General features: G+C 57.2%; 1 protein-coding gene across 1 annotated transcript in view; it reads right to left on the bottom strand.

The window, feature by feature from the left end:
- The window catches only part of CSPG4 (chondroitin sulfate proteoglycan 4), a 29,531-nt gene extending 10,181 nt beyond the window's left edge, over positions 1-19,350 (bottom strand). The window contains exons 1-3 of the mRNA XM_074917328.1: positions 18,490-19,350; positions 4,777-4,940; positions 23-3,604 (exon numbers count right to left, since the gene is read on the bottom strand). Coding sequence (XP_074773429.1) covers positions 23-3,604; positions 4,777-4,940; positions 18,490-18,574 — 3,831 coding nt within the window. The 5' untranslated portion in view covers positions 18,575-19,350. The remainder of the gene's footprint in view (positions 1-22; positions 3,605-4,776; positions 4,941-18,489) is intronic.
- Positions 19,351-19,747: the final 397 nt, after the last annotated feature.

Genomic DNA, 19,747 nt, shown 5'->3' with positions numbered 1-19,747 from the left:
GACTAGAGAAGGGGATACTCACCAGTAGGTACTCCTCCTTGATCCCAGCCGCTTCTCCCTGGAAGACGTGTATCTCCTTGTGATTGACTACGTGCAGGGGGCTGGGATGTGTGTCCAAGAACACGCTGATGGCCAGCGTGTCCTCCACCACCACCTCGTTCGCTTCTACAGTGAACTGGAACTCATCCCGGGTGTTCCTGCTCCCGTTGTGGTGGTAGGAGATCTCTCCGGATAGCAGGTCCCTCTGGGAGAAGGCCATGACCGGCTGCTCCCCTCTCAGCACAGTCCCCCACCTTGGGGGGGTCATTATCAGGAACCGTATCTCTTCATCTGACCTGATGTCCATGTTGGTCTCCAGGCTGAGGACAGAAGAGTCAATGCTCCCTCGGCTCCCTTGGTGGATGACTAGACCGGTATTGTTGACTATTTTGATGTAGGGGTCTGATGCCTGTACTTCCAGGAGGGCTGTGGTCTGGTGGAGGCCATCTGAGACCTGTAGCTGGATCCAGCCCCGGTCAGCCCCTGAATGGACAAAGAGGATCTTCTTCTTCCTCAAGTCATCCTGTGTGAACCGATAGACCTGGTGGCTTCTGTCATCGACGGACACGATGCTGCCAAACAAAATGTCCTTCCTCACCAGCACCAGCTGCGTGTCGGAGAAGCCCGAGTCCTTGTCGGTGAAGGCAATGTCATCTGTCGTCAGCAGGTGCTGCCCATTGCGCACCACCCTGAAGACCTTGTTCACCACTTGGACTGGGGTGTGGTCATTGACAGGTTGGATGGAGACCCTGAAAACACCTCTCACCTCCTCCACATCAGGCTCAGCGCTGCCCTCGCCCTGCCGGATCGCTACGAAGGGGATGTCGTCCTCCAGTGTCTCGGAGTCATCGTGCTGGTAGAGCAGCCGGCGGTGGAGGATGTCATCGTTGGTGAACTCTGTGATCTCCTCTCTGGAGGCCCAGCCATGGGACGCGGCCCAGGCCAGCCTCCCGTGTGCTGGCCCCTCAATCACTTCATAGAGGTAGTCCATGCTGTTCATGCTCTGTACAAACAAGTGGTCCTTGGAGATGACGGCTTGCCCCCCTTCCCGCACAGTCAGGAGGACGTTGGTCAGGGCTGGTGCATCAGGGTCCCCACCAATGCTGATTGTGTAGGTATAGACAGGAGAATGCTGCTCGCCAGCACGCACGCGAAACTGGAAGGTGTCCTCGGCTTGCTGAGAGTTCCTGATAGTCGCGCTGTAGCTCAGGTGGTTTCTTTGCAGGTCATCTTGGGTAAATCCAAAGCCTTCGGTCAGCCTGTTGCCGAGCAGCTCCAGGTTTCCCTTTTTGGGAGCCTGGATTATCACATAATGGAAGGGAACTGGGGCAGAGTTTGGATCTTCCAACATTGCCTCCAGCTCCTTACTGGTGATATTTCTGTGCCGCTTGTTCTTCATCTGGAGGGGGACGATGGTCCTCATCATAATGGTGGCTCTTTTAATCTGTATGAGAAAGGTGTTGTTTTGCAAGACCTTCTGCCCTACTTGGACTTCAAATCTCATCTTTTCCACAACATCTTCCAGCCGGTGCTCCGGGTCTGTGCTAAAATACTGGATGTGTCCTTGCTCCAGGTCTTGCTGGCGGAAGGACTCGACTTTTTTCCATTCCCCTCCCATGCTCCCTTGCTTCTGTACCTCACCATACCTTAGGGGCTCTGTGAGGACATACACGATGGTGACCTGTTGTTTCACTGCGTTTGTCTCCACTGACAGATTGGCTGTGGTAATGCGCACGGCCCCTCCCTGGGAGATGGAGAGGCCTGTGTTATTGTGCAGGCGGATGTCAGGGTCAATGGCAAGGATCCTCAGGGTGGCAATGGGGCTTGGGACCGTGCCGTCACTCACCTGCAAGGTGAGCTGTAGGTTTGTCCCACTCTGGTGCACATAGGCTATGTTGCCTGCTTCCAGGTCCCTGCAGGAGAACTCTTCGATGGGCACTCCAGGGTGAAAGTCATATTCCACATAACCCTCCTCCATCTGCTGGCCACCATGCAGCTGGAATTCGAGGTCATCACAGGATGTGTCATCATCGAGGACCTGCAGGATGTCTGTGGTCAGGTGTTTCCGTGTGTGCTTCAGGATCGTCATGTGGTTTCCATGGGGAAAGATCACCTGTGGGGCATCATTGATAGGGTTGATCATGATGGGAAGCAGGTACATCTGCCCCTGCCGCAAGCACTCTGGGACCCCTTGCTGGGCAGTCACTGTCACCTCCAGCATCAGCTGGTCCATGGGCCCCTCAGAGCCATCGTGGACATATCGGACTTTCCGATTCACAATGTCCAACAAGGTGAACTTCCTTCTGCTCCTGGATCCGGGAATGTCCAACTCCAGCTGACCATGCCTAGGGTCGTTGGTGATGCTAAAGAGGATTTGGGACTGCCGGATGTTTGCAAGGCTCAAGTCTACCGTCGGCTGGGCATGTTTCCACTCCAGATAGGCCGTGCCCCCTTCAGAGACGATGAGGGGGCTGACGTGCAGCAGCCTGCTGATGTTGGCAAAGGCAGGTGGGAAGCTGTTGTCTGGCCGACATGGTTCCACCACCAGGCCTGGTGCTCCTGACCAGACATCTGGAGGTGGGGAGGTGGGTGCCTCATCCTGTTCGTATACCTCTTCATAGTCCCAGTAGTGCTCCTGCTTTCCACAGCCTGATGTGATGTCCTTTGTGATCACGGCATCTTGCAGACTCGTTCTCTGCAGGTTTATCCGCAGGTCCTCCAAGCAGCCAACAAATGAGTTGTTGGTCATGGTCCACACTGAGATGAAAGCAAGATGATGTTCCCTCAGCCTTTGCAAAGCTTTTTCATTCATACCTCCAATGAAGAGGTTTCCCTGAAGGTCCAGGTAGTTGTTGATGCCCCGGTTGGATGTGGATGAGGCATAGTAATCTATCAGTATCTCAAACTTATGGATGTCCGTGTAGACTTTGACATAGTGCTGCTGCTCATCGCTGATGAAGACATTGTTGTGCAGGACGATGATGCCGTTCCCCTTCTCAACAAACCCTCTCAGGCGGCCGTTGGAGATCTCCAGGTAGAAGAAGTCGTTCTCCAGCCCTGCGTGGTAGATGAGGGGTGCCTGGGTGGTGCTCGTTGTTATCACAAACTCAATGGTTGCTTCCTCCCTCGCATCCCACGCGGGAAATGCAACGTAGGAGTGTGGCCCCAGGAACCCAAAGGGGTCCTCGGGATCTGCAGAGAACTGTGCACTGCACCCTTCCTGGACCCGGTGGAAGATCTTGGAGCTGCCATCGGAGGACAGAGGGGAGAGGACGTCCAGGCCATTGAATGTCACTAAGTGGAGGCAACCTCTGAAGGGTGAGCTGGCCTCAGCAAGGTACGGCAGGTCAAGGCTGCCTGTCCCACCAGCATAGAGGCCGTACTGGATGTCCAGCTCCCGTACAGGTCCTGTGATGTCCACGGAGCTGTTGAAGAGGCCGTCAACAGTCAGTGTCATCCTGCCATCTTCCACCAGCAGCTCCACATCATGCACCGCCAGGTTACTGAGCTGCAGCTCTGCTGGGGACTGCAGCGTCACCTCCTCCGAGCCCAGCCGCAGCCTGGCCTGCAGGGAAGGACATGGAGAGCGCTCAGCCCAAGCAAGGCGTTATCCGCAGCACAGAAGACACCTCTCCACCTACCAGAAATCGCTACTGAAGCATGGACTGTTCCGTGGGGCTCACAAGTGTTTTAGTCCCTCTGTTCACTACTGTTTGTCCTGCCCTCCTCCTCCTCTGCGCGTGTTGCTCCCTTCCCAGCTAGATCCCCTTGTGGACATACCTTCTCTGTCCTTCTCTCTGAATTTCTCTCCTTTTTCACTCTTTCTCAGCCAACCCCAGTCTCAGGGCTGTTTTCCTGGGGTCCTCCATCTCCTAGTCCCGCTGCCCCACTGCTGGACTTTCCCCTTTTGCCCCCAAGGAGGAGCCCTGCCAGACGCTGGCTCCTCTTTCCCTGCTCCATCCTGCCGGCTGTGCTCCATCCCTGCAGCCTGGGCTGTTTCCAGCCCTTGCCCTGGGAACTGGCAGGAGAAATAGCAGGCTTTGCTCCCCACAGGCAGCAGCCTGGAGCCTGTCTAAGTACAGGGTTAGCTGATGGACCCCGAGACACACGGTGTGCATTAGGGAGACCTCCAGCCAGCTGCTCGCTTGCTCTCCTGCTTCGGTTTAGATGTGGTTGGTGGCCCAGCCCAGGCTGCAGGAGAGGCGGGACATGTGCCTCGGGTGCTCCCTGCTCTTTTCCTTCATGGTGGATGCCAATACCACAACCACAAGAGGGAATTTTCTTCTATCCCTTCCCATGCCCCAGATGGGCTTGGCCCATGGTGGGACGGGGGAGTCTGCTGATGTCTGGACCCTCTGGGCTCATCCCTTCTCTTCATTAACCCCTTGCATCCCAGGGGTGCTGTGCACCACGTCTGACCATGCAATGTGCATGGGGTGCTGGTGTCTGAGCACCTCCATGATACTCCTCAGCATCACCCCAGGCAGTGGGTGAGGAGCTTTCTAGCTGGAGCCTGTTTCCAGCTCCCAATTTAACCAATTCTCCCAAGACTCTGTCCACTCTCCTCTTGAACTCTGAACATCCCCTGGCAGGGGGCTTGGCAGCTGAACTGTCTGTGCTTGTGTCTGGCCCCATGGGCTGCTGCTTTCAGGTGCTGCCCATTTATCCTTGCACTGGATGAAGCCCTGACCCACGGACCCCAGCTGGCGTGGGGCAGGGGGGTGCCGTGATGCTGACCTGCAGGCTGCCGGCTTGTAGCTGGAGCAGGAGGTGGTCGGGCTGGCCGGCGGCCAGGAAGAGCAGCCCACTCCTCTGGCTGGTGTACAGCTGCAGGTGGAGCCGCACCGTGTGCGAGGCGTCTGCCAGCGGCATCTCCACGTAGCCATCCCCGAAGAAGGAGGCTGGGGAGAAAGGGAGAGAGTCAGGCAGGGAAGGATGCCGCCCGCAAGTCCTGTCTGTGTGGTGCTGTGAATCTGCAGCCTCCCGAGCACACCCATCAGGCCTTCCCCTTTTGCCCTGACAGGGTGTTGGAGCCCGGCAGCCTGGAAAGAGGAGTCTGTTTTCTGATTCTCCTAAGGGAAGGGGTTTCTAGAAGCTGAGTGGTTGTGTTTCTTCTTGCCCTTGCAGCATTTAGAGGAACCTTCTCCCCAGTTATATGGCCAGGGCAGATGCAGTAGTGCCTGTCAATGGGCCGAGTTCCTGAGTGTTGGCAGGCGGGCTGTTACCCTAACGAATTTTTCCTACTTCTTCCACAGCCACCTCCTTTTGGAGGAATATGCACCCTTCCAGCAGTGGCTGTCGTGCCTTGGCTGGATTCCCCAGCCGGTACCAATCGCTGACGAACAGAGAGATGTTGCGTGGGAGACCTGGGATGCCGCCGGGTCAGCCAACACCGTGCTCTGCTCCTCTCCCTATTTTACACCAGTTTCTAACAGCTCTCTGTATCATACAAACATTGCTGACGTTCGCCCTGAAGGTGACTGCTCTGTCAGTGCTGGAGGAATAAATGCGTGCGTCTGCGATCCATATGTGGTCGTGAGATTATATGGAAAACTTGGCTCAAACAGGGTGCCTGAAGCTGCAGCTGGAATGTGTTCAACACCCAATATACATCAGCCTTGCAGGGACTCAGCACAATGGCATGCGGTCATGAAATGAAAGACTGTGTCACAGGGCATACATGGGAGAGGGTAGAATTAAAAGCACAGGGAGTGGCAAGGCTTAAATTTAGAGCGCTTATATTTTTTTGCTGGCTCAATGCGTGTGTGCGCATTGCCTGCACATTCAATGTGTGTGTCTGCGAGGTGCTGCCACCCATCCTGGTTAGCTGCAGAGCAACCCATGGTAAAGTTAACTCCAAACTTGTAGGGTGAAGCGTAAACACTCAGAAGACCTGTAAGTTGTAAATGTTTGGCAAGGATACGTCAGAGGGGTGAATGTGTACATTTTCAGTCCATATGTAGTCACAGGCTGTAAAACCTGCTGTGCTCAATTTTGTATGTGAGGAGCCTTCCTGCTATACTTCACTATTGCACTTATTGTCACCAAATGCACCCAGCTGTGGACCCACACTTGGGTTTGGGGTCCCACATTCAGTTTGCTGAGGTGCTGTGGGGCAATGAGGATGAGGCTCTGGCTTCTCTGAGGGTGCCAGCCCAGCCCCTGCGCTCTTTTGGAGGAGGCAGGGATGGAGGTTCGATGCTGGGGTGAAACCAGGCTCCTGCATGGTGAGGTCTGGGTGTAAGCACCCACATGTGCTCTTACAGCTGCTTCCCTGTTTACATTTTCCTATTGCCGAGATTTCTGTGGGGCTGACCAGGGTGGGAATGGTCAGGAAACTGGGCAGGCCCACCCTGCCCCAGCAGGCAGGCTTTGCTCATGGGGTGGTGCAGCGAGTGAAAACTCAACCCGCAGTCACAGAGGGTTTGAAACAACCCCATCATTATTGGTGATGGTGAGGGTTTGCCTGGCAGGGGCAGAGTTGGAGCACTCTGGTTTACGGCATTTTCTTCTGAGCTGAGCTCTGGGGTGCCCTGCGTAGGGGATGCTCTTCTGAGCCCTTAAGGGACAGAGAGACCTCCTTGCCCAGCACACCACAAAGAATCATTTCCTGCCGCTGGCAGCAGGGATAGTGCCTCGGCTTTCTTCTGGGATCTGGGAGAACAACACGGGTGCTGCAAGGACCATCACCCCACCCACTCTGGGCAGGGAAGAAATGGCAGCATGGAAATATCTAGCCCTTGCATTAATACCAAGCCCTTTGCTCAGCCCAGGGCAGGGCTGCCAGCGCGCCTTACTCAAGCCTGCTCATTTCCTGGCCCTTGTGCCTGCCGTTGGCACAGGGCACTTTGGCTTCCTTGTCTTCTTCGGCCCAGCCAGTGACTCAGAGGAGCTTTGCTATTCTTTGCAGGGCTGTGAAGGGCTCTGTCCTCTCCTGACCTGCTCCCTCCTTCCAGTGGTCCTTGCAAAACCAGCCAACCCCCCACGTGCCTTGCTTAGTGGCCAAGGGTGGTGGGAGCTGCTCCGGGTGCTGCCTGGGGCGCGTGGCACCACCTTATCCCGGCGTTTGGTGAGCAGGAGCAACACGGCACATCGCAAAAGCGAATTTTCCTCTTCCTGCTTGCACAGACACAGGAGGCCGTGCTTGGGCCCCAGCAAGGCGTGCACACATGCCTGCAATATATTGTGGTCCTCGGAGACATTGCGTGTACGTTATGTGCTGGCTCCCGTTGAGGTTCCCGTTGAGCGTGTATGCTTCGTGCTCCAGCTCCCGCTGGGTTTTTGCTACATTTCGGTTTTGCAGCTTCCCCTAATCCAAAAAACGTGCTCTTCAGATGGGCACTGAGTGGCTCCTCTCACTGGGAGGGAAAGCTCTGCCAGGGCTGGGCCCACCAGCCCAGGGGCCAGGCAGCATCTTGCCGTGGGTGCTGGGGATCATGTTTTGGGGCTGGAGGAGCCGCTCCAGCGCAGCCAGCCTGTTTTCTAGTGTGACAAGGGGCAGCAGCTCCTGCCGCCAGCACATTTTGTCCTGCCTCTGTTCTCCTGAAGCTGCCAGAGATGTTTTTCTTCTCTTTCTCTCGTAAAATACTACTAATAAAAAGTTACCAAAAGAGTGGATGCCCGCGGGAGAAGTGCTGTTTGCTGGGGGAGAGGAGGGAGCCTTGCCCAGCTCCAGGAAGCCCTGGGATTTTTCTCCGGCAGCATCGTCATGTGAGTTACTGCTGTTTGTCTTCCCAAATTTCTGTTTTATTTCAGAGTCGCTCTCTTCCTCTGCTCAGCAGCCCATCCAGGATGTGAACACCATTTGACCTGAGGCATTTCTCTTTCACAGGGGACTCACAGCTTTTCACCTCCTTCTCCTCTCTTCCTTGCCCTCCACATTGCAAAAGATGCAGAAAATATGGCTGGATGGATTTTATTTGTTTTGGGTTTTTTTTCCAAATGCATTTCACCCTGGAGGAGCCTCCATGGTACAGGATGCACCATCCCAATCGATCTTTTGGATGTCAGCTCCGATTTGGGCACACATGGACAGAGCAGGGACCCCCCATGCACCCAGCCCCATCTGCGGGCTGGCTGCAGCTGAGCATCCCAGGATCACCCCGTGCAGATGCACACCTGTGGCCCAAAAGCACCTTTCCCAGGTGATCTAAGAGTGCCACAATCATGCCATACCCCGAGCTGAGCCTTATCCCTGGATGGGGATGCCTGAGCTAGCCCTGCCTCCCCTGTCATGGAGACCAACAGATCTCCCTGTCCTGGCCATGGGTCAGAGTGGCCACCCTGAGCGTCCCGCTTGCCCCAGCTAAAAATAATCGGTCTTCCCAGCTTGCCGTGTCCTGCAGGAAATCACTGCCCTTGCCTTGCCAGGCCGATGGAGAGGCGTTGACGAGGCGAGAGGGGCCTCCGTCACAGTTTCCAAGCAGCCGGCCAGCAGCCAGCAGATTATAGTCTGCAGTGTCATTAGGTTTTTTGGGTTTGGTTTTTTTTTTTTTCATTGAAAAAAACAAGGAGATGAGCCAAAAGCTCTGAGCAAGGGGCTGGGAGCGAGGCCCCGGGCGTGCTCAGGTCCTCCCAGGGCCGGCAAACAAGCAAGGGCTCTGTGCAAGCCGGTCCTGCCCTGGCATCCGCCCCAGACGCCGGCCACGCGCCGGGTCCGGGACGCCTTGGCCCTCTCCCTCTGCTTCTCCAGTTCAAAACATGACGGGTCCGGCCTCTCCAATTGCTGTTTTTTGGTGTTCAGGGAGTTTTTGGCCCCACAGTCCCTGAGCAAGCCGGGTCCAGCAGAGCCAGGTGCTGGGCAGCACCATGGAGGGGAAGGGATCCCCGTCCGCCTGGGGGGCTCCGGGCTGGGGGGCTCCTGGGGCTGCTCTGGGGCTCAGCGGGGCCGGTTTGGCCTCTCCTCTATGTTTTAACATCTCAGCACACAAACTTCTCCCACCTCCTCCCCAGCACGTAGGAGGATGGAGGAGCCAACTCCTGGCCCAGACGAGGGAAAGCTCTCACAAAGCTCAGCACAAGGGTTTGCAGAGCAAACTGGTGCTGGATGCGGGGGTTTTTCGGAGTGGAGAGATGTCTCCTGGGCGTGCAGGGGGAAATGTGAGCTGGTGGATGGATGCCTCCCCTGCTCACAGGCTCCTACTCTGGTTCAGGCATCCCCAGCCCTGCCCACGGGATGGCTGGATGTGTTTTGGGGTGTGTGTGAGGAGGTGCATGGCTGCCTGGGGGATACAAATGAGTCCCTGAGGGGCTGCAGGGACTCCTGTCGCTCTGCCCAGAGGAGGATGCTGAGGCTGAGAAGGAAGGAGGGGAGCAAACCCTGTGTGGGGAGAGGGGCCACGGCGCCGGGGCAGGGCTGGCTGCTCAACAAGGCTTCATTCAAGCTGCGGTGGGGGGCAGGTGGGGGCCAGGGCTGGTGGCCCGTGTGTGTTTGCAGGGAGGGGACTGGAATTCATTAAAGCAGCTCTTTAATTACCGGAGCGGGTGCCAGGAGAGCCCCGTGCGTACACACACGTGCCCCCCCTGAAAGACTCTCTGTGTTTGCAGCCACTTCCCACCCTGGCCACACCAGTTTTCTGACGGAGGAAAAACAGCCGAGGAGTGAAGGCTCCTTGTTGCCCGAACAGCCCTGGGCTTGTGCGGCTGCCGTTGCAGCCCAGCCCTCCGGCTGCCCTCCTTCCTGCCCGCCGGACGATGCCAACAACCGGCTTCTGTGTTGGTGGCGTGGCCGGTGCTGCTGAGCTCCCCTTTTATGGGGTGCTGCCGGGGCGCCCCATGGCCAGCCTGCTGCATTCCTCCTCTGCAGCGTCAGGAGCTTGTTTTGAGGCACTCTGAGTTGTTTGGGGTTGTGGTTTGGTTTTTTTTAAAAGACTTTATAAGGTAGCGAGCTCACCCGTCTCCAGTCTCCAGTCGCGCTGCCCTGCACCCACCCGCTGTGTAATAACTAGAGGGGCTTGGGGGCAGCTGCCCAGCCCCGGGGATGCTGTTTGTCAGCTTGAACCCCTCTTGGTCCCCCGGCAGTGTGCACGTGAGCTCCTGTCCCTGCTCCCAGCGCAGGCAGGGTGGGTAGGACCAGCCCTCCTGCCTCTGCCGTGGGTGGCCCCGGGTTTCAGTCTCCCTAATCCCCAGCCTGGCTCTCAGATGCTTGACGGGACCCGCAGCCCTCCGCGCCCTGGCTGCATCACGGGCAGTGGCAGGGCTGGGCTGTGCCCCCTTCCCCAAGTGGGGCAGAGGCACCAGGGGAGGAAGGGATCTAATGGGCTTTCTAAGAAAGGCTTCATTATGTTACACATTCCCTTCGTTTTACGGCGTGGTTTTATTTATGGACAGGGAAGGAAATGAGCAGCTTGTGAGGCAGGCTAAGGCAAACACAGGCACTGCGGAGCGGCCCTCGGGTTTGGCTAAGGCTTTGCTGGGGGGAGGGGGTGCCGGGGGGTGTGACTGGGGGGCTGCTGCCTTCAGGGATGTCCAGAGACCCGAGCAGGTGCCTGGGTGCATCAGGAGGGCTGAGCACCCGTCTGGGTCTCGGCAGTGAGGAAATCCTGGTGCAATGGAGATGGGTCACACATGAGCCAGTCTTGGGCTACAGTGACAGCACTGATGCCTCGTGGGGACCTCAGGGCCATCCCATGGTCCCCCTCATGCTGGCAGGACCCTCCTCCACAGGCACCATGGGGCTGCCTCCAGGATGGGCTCAGGCATTTGGGACGGGGCAGAACCAGCCCAGAAAACAGCCCATGTCCCAGGAAATTCCTCTCCCTGCTCTCCTGCTCCTGGGGTTCAGCCTCAAGATTTACGGGGTGGGGTTTCATCAGCACAGATCCATCCCTGGTGTGATAGCTCCCGGCACGGAGGAGAGCTTTTTCTCTTTATCCCCACTTCCAGGTTTTATCTTCCAGACAGCGATTGCAGCTCCCACATCCCAGGCCAGGGCTGTGCGTGCTGGAGCCTCGGCAGTGGGAATAAGAACCCTGGTTCTCGCCTCCCACCCCTCCACCTGGCCCTCCCTCGCAGCGGGGCTCCCCGGGGCTGGGGCCGGTGCTTTCCAGGAGTGCTGGCCAGCAGAGATTGCTGGAAAGCAGGACCCGGGAAACTGCCAGAAAAACTGCGGCCGATCACCCTCCCTGGGGCTGCTGACCACCAAGCGCTAGCCAGAAGTGGCCATCACCCTTGTTTCAGCTGCGGGAGGAGAGCCCCTGGGCTGGGGTGTTCTGCTTCACCCCTATCATCCTGCTGGCCCCTGCCTCCTGAAGCAGATCATCCACCCCTACCTCTGGCTGTGCTGCGCCGCTTTGAAACCCTCCGCCTGTGTTTATTAACTCAGTTCCTCTCCTCATTTCCCTGCCAGCTGCTCTCCCGCTCGCCTTCCCCTGGCTCCTGCCCGACAGCTTCAGGAAAAAAAACAAAAAAGGCTTTTTGCAGCCCACGGACTTTGGGGTTAGGAGAAAACATGCCCCCTGCTAATTCTCCGCTGCCTGGGAGGGGGACTTTCTGTATCACCCTGTGTCCTGCCAGCCCTCGACCCCAGCCCAACGTGTGTGCCTGCTCCTGCCTGCCTTCCCCAACCTTATGAAGCAGCATGAAGGAGCTGCTATAGCTAGAGGCCATAAAGCGGGGTCCAGGAGGCTTGGCTGGAGCTCTGGAGCTCCAGCCCTTGCTTATCCAGCGTGGTTTTACAATGATTCAAGCAGCCCTAAAACTGATGGTATTTCCTGCGCTCTCCTGCTCGGCCAGATGCAGAACCACGGAGGGGAAGGCAAGGAGCTGGCACCGCCGCGGCCCTGGCTGCACATCGGCTGCGTCCCCCTTACACAGGTCACGGTGCTCTTAGGAGGAGCTGGGGGGGTGCACCCCAGGGTGAGCACCCCCGAAGCCTGGCGCAAGCAGGAGCAGGGAGGGAGAGCTTTTAACGACAGGAGGCTAAACGACTCCAGAGGGACCTGAGGAATAAGTCTGAGCTGGAAGCAGTGGTTGGAGTTTTTGCCCTGGGAAGCAAAGCAAGGGGAACAAGTGGGAGGATTTGGGGAAGCAGGAGGCTCAATGGGGCTTTTGTGCTGTCCCCTGCAGCATGACTCAGGCTCACTCAGGCTCCTGCTGCCAGGAGAAGTTGGCCTGGAAATATTGTATCAGCCCCAGAGGACGTGGTTTCCAAACCATCCCAAGTTGGGTTTTGTTCTATTTTTTTCCCCTTCTCTTTCTTTCTTTTTCTTTCTCCCAAGCCATCTCCCCCTCTCCTGCCGGCTGGCAGGTTTTCCAGCTCCACCCTGGACATCCCGGCCCCTGCTCCCACAGCTTTCCCTACCGTGGCTCTGCACCCACTGCTTCCCACCCGACAAGGGAAGGGTTTGCGGAGCTGCAGGAGGGCACACGAGAGGACAATCCTGGCCAGCCCAGCACTGGAGGAGCAGGGGGACCTTGGGGGAAGCCTGGGCTGGAGGCTGGGTTACCGGGAAGTGGTGTGCCCAGGGCACACACCCCACCGAATCCCGTCCCTGCCCACACAATGGAGCCGGTGCCCGTTCCTGAGCTCATCCCCATCCCCGGTGGGGGGAAGGAGCAGCAGAGCCTGGCCAGGGGATGCTCACAGGCATCCCTGGAACGGCTGGACGTTACCGGAGAGATCCTTGCCGGCTGTCAACAAACAGCGCGGCCGCTGCTGGAGAGGGGCCCGTCTCCAGCCGCCCAGGCTCAGACGTTTCCCAGCCTTGCTTATGTCAAACGGCTCTTGAAGTGCCAAGATTTGGCAGGGGGAGGGGAGTATCGGCCAAAGTTGGGGTGAGGGGGGTAAGGAAGGGCATGAGCGGCGCATGGAGGGAGATGCTGAAGCCCTGCCAGGAGCTACCTGCCGGCATTCATTTCAGCATCCAACGCTGGCCTCAGGGTTTTAAAATGTGTGGCTCAGGGTGATCTGGCTATAGTCGTGCTGGCAGGGAAGAACCCACAGTACTTGCAGCACCCACAGCACCCTGCACCCTGTGGAGCTACAAGGGCTGGGCCAGGATGGTCTTTTGGTGATGTGGGTGCTGTGAGAGGCAGAAAAAAGTGTCTCCATGTCCAAGGAGGGGTGTTTTCAGTGTGGAAGGGGAAACAGGATATTTTTTGCTCATCTGTTGACATGCTACATTGTCTGCCTTGCAGTTCAAACTGCAAAGAAAATTAATATTTTCTGTTTTCCCCCTTTCTAGACCTGAAATCTCCTCTCCTCTCCTCTCCTCTCCTCTCCTCTCCTCTCCTCTCCTCTCCTCTCCTCTCCTCTCCTCTCCTCTCCTCTCCTCTCCTCTCCTCTCCTCTCCTCTCCTCTCCTCTCCTCTCCTCTCCTCTCCCCTCCCCTCCCCTCCCCTCCCCTCCCCTCCCCTCCCCTCCCCTCCCCTCCCCTCCCCTCCCCTCCCCTCCCCTCCCCACTGGAGGTCCCCCTCCCTACCCTGCCTCCCCCTCCCCACCCCTGTTATCCCCCTGGCTTTTCCATTTATGAGAAACAAGCAGCAGGCTGATGTTTATAGAGAAAATAAATGCCTGCTCTATTTCTAGCACGGGGGGAACATATAGCTGGCCGTGTGGGGCTGTGGGGGTGTGGAAGCAGGCACGCACATCCCCTCCCAGGGCTGCAGAGCAGGACAGGAGACTTTTCTCAGCCACATCTACCTCGGGCCAAAACTTCCCTCTCTCCTCCCCGGCTCCCAGAGGAAATGACCCTGGTGGACCCAGAAATTTCTGTGGGATGGGATGCAGAAAACCTTGAAGCCGACTGAAGCCCAGCCAGAGGCTGGGAAAAGGAATGGGAAATGCCTCCTGACCCCCCATCACTTTCTGCCTGAGCCCTGGGGAGCACCGGGGGGGCTTACAGGATGGTAACAGATGGGGAGTATCCATTAACTAGCCTGAGGATGTCATCACAAGCAACCGGGGGCTCTGACCCTCTCCCCTCCTCACCCACCTTCCCCCTGTCCGCCCACAGTAGGGAGAGAAAACAACCACCAGAAAGCCAAGATTTGGGCAAAAGAAGCAGCAGGGATTCTCGGGGGCCATCCCGAGCTGACTCACAGCCCACGAAGGCTCCTTGAACAGCCAGTGAATCATGGTGATGGAAGAATGTTACTTTTCTCTCTCCTTGGCTTGGAGGCACGTGATGGGACCAGCCACCTCCAAACCATGCTGTTTGCCCCATGACTTTCTCCGCTCCCATGAATTTTTGGCAGCACCCTCCCTTCCCTGGGATGCTTTCTGTCTGCTACTGTCTGTCTGTCCGGCTGTCAGGCAGCCAAGAGCAGCCGTTGGGCGCAGGGCAGCTCCCAGAGGTATTGCACGGAGCGATGTACAACTGGCGCAAGCGACACACCCAGGGAGGAAGGATGGAAAATGGGAATTTGTCACCCTCTTGGATCCAGGGCACAGGGCATAAACATCCTGCACCCCACCTCACTGACGGTTGGCAGGAGGATGCCCAGAGGCCCTATTTGGTCTGTCCTGAGGATGAGCAACAGCTACAAGTGACAAGCAGAGCAGCAAACCTGCATTCTCCCCATCCTGGGGTCAGGAGGAGCTGCATTAGTCCCGCTCCTCTGGTTTTAAGCTGACCTTTGCTGAATCCAGAGCTGCCCTGACTCTGGGCTCTGCGTTGCAAAGCAGGCCTTGGCTTTGCAACAGAGCAAAGTGGGTTCTCTGGTTGTGGCACATTAACAAAAAGCCTCGGGTCCATTTGCAAACTTCACAAGTAAAATGAGCATCATGCAGGCATGTCCACTCCCACCACAGCAGTTCAGGGAGAAAAATCATAACACATTTCTCTTGACCTGAGCTTTTCTGTTACATTTACCCTAGGAAAACTCTATGGGGCATCCCATCCATGTGCAGCATGACAATGTGTGAGCAAGCACTGGGCACAAAGGAGATGGCTTGGGGAAGGGCTGGTTTGGGAATGAGGGGCCTCTGCTGGGCACCCTCCTTGCTCCGTGTCTCCAGGAGGTTTGGAGGTATGAGGTGAAGAAGGGGACGGTTGCAAACTGGGCCATGCTGCCTGCAGACCTGCCTTGTACCTGCTAGGGTGACTTGGGGCATGTGGAAATGACCTGGGACACCCAGGCAAGACCCTGGAAGTGTACAAATAAGAGCTGAGCAGTTTCTAGGACTTTCCCGGATGTAGACTGGGGGCGATGCTAATGCTCAGAGAGGCTGGCTTCCCAAAAAGGAGACAAGCTGGAGCCCAGCTCCTCCAGGCACCTGGAAAAGGCCGAGGGAGCGGCCCCTGGGAGCTGAGGCTGGGCTGAGCCAACGCCTGTTGCGAACAGTCTGTGCTTTGAGCTTTATTTAGGCACACAGACAGCGTTAGCCTACCGCCTCTGAAGCCCTGTTACTGTCCAGCCTTCAACCTGACGTTAGTTCCTCTGGGTGAGCTTAACCCTGTCCTGCGATCTTGGAGGAATGCACTTATTATATATTTGCCCACAGCCCTCTGTTGCTAAATATAAGAGTGAGATGAGAATATTCCTCCCTGATTCCCACGATACCAGTTTGCATTCTCCCCTCTTTTCAGCCTTTTTCCTGTTCTTTCCCATCAGCTGGAAACTTTTCCAGCTGCTTGGAGCTATGACCTCAAAACATGTGGCGCATTCACAAAAAAGTTTGAATAAATCGGTCGGATTTCCAAAAGTGGAGGAGAGGAATAACTGAGGCAGCTCCCTAGAGCTGATAGCCCCAGATAAGGATGGAGGGGTCCTGGCCGGGTACCCTGGGGGAGACACCGTTCCCTGCCCATGAGCCAGGACCCTGCATGGGGCAACCAGGGACAAGCCAGGGTCACACTCACCTCCCCAGGACCCCCATCACCGCTGCTAGGGGTCCAACTGAGGCTTGGGGCTCATATTTTTGGCACCCCCTTGCTGGAAGCTTGCAGTGAATTTTGTTCACAGGGACCCTACGTATCCAATTCCTTCTTCCCCCCACATTCCTCATTATAAACCCACAGCAAAAGGGTTTTTGGGGAGGGGGGAGCTCAGCCTGCGTGTAACCTCGCTGGGAACCGGAGGAGAGCCAGGCTGTCTAAAAACAGTTTACTAAAGCTTCACACTCAGATGTCAAGAGGACAAGTTTTATGAGTGTTTTTTCTTTTTGATATAATCTTGTATTTGCTGATGTGCATAGTGACTCTTTCCATTTTGGGATGGGCGGAAAGCCTGGGTCCCCGAACTTGGACTTGGAGGCAAAACAAAACACAAGCTTCACCCTAAAACTGAGTTTGTCCCCAGCCTCGTGCCCGGCGCACTGCTTGGTGGCTGGTGTGGCTCTCCCTGATGGGGATGAAGGGATGTGCCAGGGCAGGCAGCCTGTGGGAACACCTGGCACAGCGCTGGTTGGTCTCAGCAGCAACGGTCCTAAGGGGAGGAAGCCTGTGGGAAGCCAGTGCCCAGACCCAGGGTCATGGCTGGTATGTCTGCTTCAGCTGGGTGCAGAGAAATAATCCCCAGCATCAGAAAATGGGTGTAAAACCCCTTTCCTTTCGCATAGGTCCGTGGGTCTATGCCAGGCGGATGCTGGTTGATCTGTGGAGCTGTGCCCAGCCATGGGTAGTGTTACTTGGGGGAGAATCTTGGGGGGAGTTGGCAGGTGCCAGTGAAAGCCACATGCTGGTTTTTGGGGTTGCTCCAGCCCATTCACCATAAAGGAGCTTGGGAGAGCCAGGGCAGCCCCTGGAGCCATCCTGGACACCCCGAGCGGGCAATGGTTCTGTGTGGTGAAATCCCTGCCCGGGATGGAAAGGTCAAGGCTGGAAGAAGACCACTTTGTTCATTAACAAAAGGGATTTTTTTCCACTCAGCTTGCCAGGCGTCCTCATATTTTGGTGCATGGAAAAAAAAGAAGGAACAAGGCCTGAGGGAAAGAGAGGAACATGTCCCGGAGGCCACCTGTTCACTGGGGAGGGAACAGGAACAACAAGGGACCTGCAGGGACCCTGCAGGTGCTGAGGGCCACAAAGCTGGGCTCTGGGATCATCCTCCTCCTCCTCCTCGCACTAACACAGGCTTGGATGCAGAAGGTGTTGGGGAGCAAAGGGTCAGAGGTGGTCAGTAATTCCTTTGGAAACTGCTTGGAGCAAGCTCCTGCCCCACTGCTGGCCGGAGCCCCAGTGTCCACAGGGGAAAAGAAACAGCTCAGTGAGGTGCTATATTTTTTTGGGGGGGTGAGTTAGGAAAAAAAAAAAAAAAAGTGCTTTTAAAATTCCCTTCATTTCTGAAGCTGCAGATGCCGCTCACCCAGTGCAAATGGTCAGTTAGACCCTGGGCGCAGCTTGGAGGGTCAGGCTAAGGCGCAGACCTGTCCTGGGCAGGATGAGATGCATGTCCAGGCCCTGCAGAGCCCGAGGCTCGGACCATTGCAGGTACAAGCATCCCGGAGCAGGGGAGGGAGCAGGAGGCAGAAGGCGCAGGGAGGGAGGCGCAGGGTGGGACCAGGGCTGCGGGACGGCTGTTGGGATGCTGAGGCAGGACACACCACAGTGCCAAGAGCTGTGTGGTCAAACCTGGCCACCTCTTGGGGAAAACTGGATATGGATCACCTGCTCTGCTCCGTGCCCGGCTCTGTCCCTCTGCAGCAGCCAGTGTCCCCTGCCCTCCCCACTGCCCGGGGCTAGCCTGTTCTGCAGCATCATGGCTCCTTCTCCTGGGGAAGACCCTCAGCCCCGGGTGGTCCCTGGTGCCCCATCACTCGAGGGGTGATCCTGCACCCCTCGGGCTGTGCCAGCAGGAGAGGTGAGTCCCTCACCCCAGACACCCAACCACTCCGGGTGCACACGGGACAGATGGATGGAACAGAGCCCAGAAGTGACACACACCCCCCCTGTCAAATGCTGTCCAGCCCTGTCCTTCCCACCAGCACCTCAGATGAGGGGGGCTGCCCTCACAGACAGCTACTGTGGCAAGGCCAAACATGGGCAGGGAGGGCTGGCTCTCCCTGTGGGGGCTGCAGGACGTGCCGGTGCCCCGTCCCCATGGCACAGGGCTTTGGCAGAGTGGGGAAGGTGCCTTCCTCCTGCGGGCTGCCCACGGCACAGACCAAAGCCCTGCAGCTCCTGCATGGGTGCAGGGAGCGAGCCCCATCCCACCCAGCACCACGCTCGTGTGTGCCCCTGGGGAAAGCATCAGACACAGCCGGGGTACACAGCAGCACCCTGAGAGCCACCGTGAGTGAGCAGCCCCACTCCCTCCCTCAGCTTTCCCTGCAGGGCACCCTGCCCAAAACACCCTGCCCGAAAACAGGCAGCTGCCTCTGCTTGCTCCTGCCAGCTTGGCGAGGGGCCCCCCACACCTCGGGGAGGGACAGCCTGCACCCATGGGTGCCCACACCGCTCCCCGCTGGGTCCCCATCCCTCCCAGCCCACCCCACGCACCCAAAGCCCGGTTTTATCCCCCCGTTTCTCACCGCTCCATCCCTCGGGTGGGCTGGCGGGACGGGGCTTACCTCCGGCCGGGGGTCCCGCGCGGAGGGGCTGGGGCTGGCAGGCCAGCAGCAGCAGCAGGGTGGCAATGCCACCTCGGGCACCCATGGTGTCCCCCGGGGCTGGGGCAGCGGCTCACGCTCCGGGCACAACACAGCCTCCGCCCGCGCCTGTCCAGGCAGGGCTGCTGCTACTACTATATTTAATAAAGCGGAGCGAGGGAGGGACTCCTAACTTCTCCCGCCTGTCAGAAAGGAGGAATTCGCTCAGATTACAAAGTTAGTTTTTTCTCTTAAAGGGCTAGAGGCCCCCGCCCACCCACTGCTCAAAGCACCCTTGTTCCTGCTGGGGCGAGGCGAGGGAGGAGCGGCTGCTGCCGCCACGGAGAGGGGAAGGAGCCCGACACAGGGTGGCTCCGGAGGCACCGCCTGCTCTGGGCGAAGCGGGGCATCCATGGCTCTCCCAGCACCAGGCACTTTTGGGGAAGCAAAACCAGCTCCTGGTGTCCATGCAGACCCAGATGAGTGACTTGGTCCCAAAGCCGTGTTACCCATCCCTGGCTGTAACCGCTGGCAAGCTGGCCTGCCTGCCACCGTGAGCCCTTCCCTGTCACCTGCCGAAGCAGCTCTCTAAACCTCGGACCTCTCTCAGCAAGACTAAAGTCAGTCAGGATGATCCTCAGCCCTTGGAGTTCGTAACAGTGCAACCATGCTAGCATGGCACTGGGAAAAGAGATTTCCACCTTCTCCCACTGGTGCAAAGCCGATGCCGCACATGTTCAAGACAAGGTCACAATCCTCTGGAGATGCAGCATCCCACCCAGCCTGAGTCCCTGCTCCTCACCCTGCAGAGCCCCGGCGGGTTTCAGGGCTCTCCCTCCTCACGGTGTAGCTCGTCTCCCAACTCTCCATCCCCTTCCAAAGCTGCTCCCAGCCTCCTACTTGGATTTTGCACAGCACACCCCTCCTTCTTCTTGGATGTCTGTATTTCAGGTCCCTTTTCCCCTGCGCTGTGTTTCACTGATGGATTACGTGTGGATTGTTTCCTGCTGGTTTATTTCCAATCTCTTTAGGGCCCTTGGTGTGACTTTGCTGTCTTTGGCAGTGTTTGGAACACCTTCCAGCTTACAGTCATCTGCAAACATAATTAATTTGTTGTTTACTGTTGCTTTCAGATCATTAATAAAGACATTAAATAAACCTGGGATGTGCTGTCTTCTCAGTAACTTTTTATGAGTAATTGTCAGGGGCTCAGTAAGTTCATTAGCTAATTCTATTTAGT

This window comes from Athene noctua, chromosome 13, assembly GCF_965140245.1.
Source record: "Athene noctua chromosome 13, bAthNoc1.hap1.1, whole genome shotgun sequence".
NCBI lineage: Eukaryota > Metazoa > Chordata > Aves > Strigiformes > Strigidae > Athene > Athene noctua.
The sequence above is the reverse complement of the archived record's forward strand: the minus strand, read 5'-3'. Positions and strand labels throughout refer to the sequence as shown.